The following is a 1,441-nucleotide window of genomic DNA, read 5'->3' on the forward strand; positions in this document are numbered from 1 at the left end:
TGTCCTGCAAACTAGCTTCAGTTGTCTCCCTTGTGGCCTTACTATATGTATATAATGCAATTTTTTTTTTTTTTTGTTTTTTTTACCCGACACTGATGCTGACTTCGAGTCGCCTATTTTTCTGCATCAGTAATGGTACTTATGCAAAATGCAAAGTTAAGGACCGTACTGAAATAACGTCATTATCAGAAACCCATTTTTAATATGAAAAAGAGGGGGGTACTATTCTGTACTACTTTCACTTAACAATTTAATAAACAAAAATACAGAAAAAAAAAAAAAAATGGATTTAACTTTAAAATCATATAGCATAGTCCTATATTCTACACCCAGCTCCCCAAAAAGGAGCACTTTGGATTGGTACTATACAAATGGCCTTAGTCTAGAAGGATTTCTTCATTGACCGAGAAAAAAAAAAGATGAAGTATTATCAGAACAGGTGCTACACTTTATCCCAACGTAAACACTAATGAACAGTGTTCAATGTTGAATGTCGCATAATATATATTTGAAAGGTCTCAAAATTAAGGTGAAACTTGGATGGGTGGGGCTTTTGTTTATTTTTCTTTAATTTCATGTCAAAACAATAATCGAAAAGAATGACCAATGTGATAGTTCTACAATTCCCTGAAAAATAATAAAGGAATAGACGCCAAACACCGAAATTCTATGTGAGGATTAAAAAAAAAAAAAAAAATTCACACGTATAACATAATAAAAAAAAAACTACTGTCTCTGTGTACGCCGTCGATGTAAGGGTAAACATCTTATTTTTACTTACCGCGAACGGATTGGCAGCCTCTGGATCTGCAAAAGGATTACTGTCAAATCCCGACATGTTTGGAAGGTTCCGATAGATCGCTAGACTCGCTCCACTGTTGTAAAAAGGTAGCGAAAGACGGTCTTGGAAAAATAAACGAGAAAGCTGTTGCCTCCTACGAGGTAGACGAAGATGGCGACTTTAGTCTTTTTACGCATGCGCAGTGAACAGAAACGCTATTTACACGATACGATTATAATAAAAGCGCTATATACACAGCAGGCCTTCTCCCTCTTTCCTCTCTATCTCTTTTTCTCTCTCATCCTCCCACTCTAACTCAATCATCCTTCCACCCCCTTCCTCTATCGTTATCATCGATCGACCAAATAGACAAAGCGAAAGAGAGGGTAACTATTCGCACGGAAACATAAAGGTGATTGTTTAATGTCCTAATACTTTTACATATTCGCAGTAAATTTTAAAATATAATTATTTTCCCATTTATTTCCGACAGGATTACCATTGTATAAAGATTTTCTCTTAATTAATCAACAACAATAAATTATGTAATATGCTAAGAATACTCATTATTGTGTCTGCTTGTACTGTCATATAGCAAATTGAAAAGGTGGTTTGAGTGACGTCCCCTGTTTTAAAGTTAAAGCAATTAGCAAGTGAACG

General features: G+C 35.1%; 1 protein-coding gene across 8 annotated transcripts in view; it reads right to left on the reverse strand.

Annotated features, from left to right (window-relative positions):
- The window catches only part of LOC145286319 (secretory carrier-associated membrane protein 1-like), a 129,873-nt gene extending 128,792 nt beyond the window's left edge, over window positions 1-1,081 (reverse strand). For 4 of the 8 annotated variants that reach the window (XM_080135237.1, XM_080135236.1, XM_080135234.1 and 1 more), the window contains exon 1: window positions 782-1,081. In XM_080135237.1, the coding sequence (XP_079991363.1) occupies window positions 782-838 (57 nt within the window). In that variant the 5' untranslated portion in view covers window positions 839-1,081. The remainder of the gene's footprint in view (window positions 1-781) is intronic. The other 4 variants (XM_080135242.1, XM_080135240.1, XM_080135239.1 and 1 more) reach the window with 2 other exon arrangements.
- Window positions 1,082-1,441: the final 360 nt, after the last annotated feature.

The sequence above is a fragment of the Euprymna scolopes genome, chromosome 10 (assembly GCF_053919585.1).
Source record: "Euprymna scolopes isolate OS-2025 chromosome 10, ASM5391958v1, whole genome shotgun sequence".
In the NCBI taxonomy this organism is placed as follows: domain Eukaryota; kingdom Metazoa; phylum Mollusca; class Cephalopoda; order Sepiida; family Sepiolidae; genus Euprymna; species Euprymna scolopes.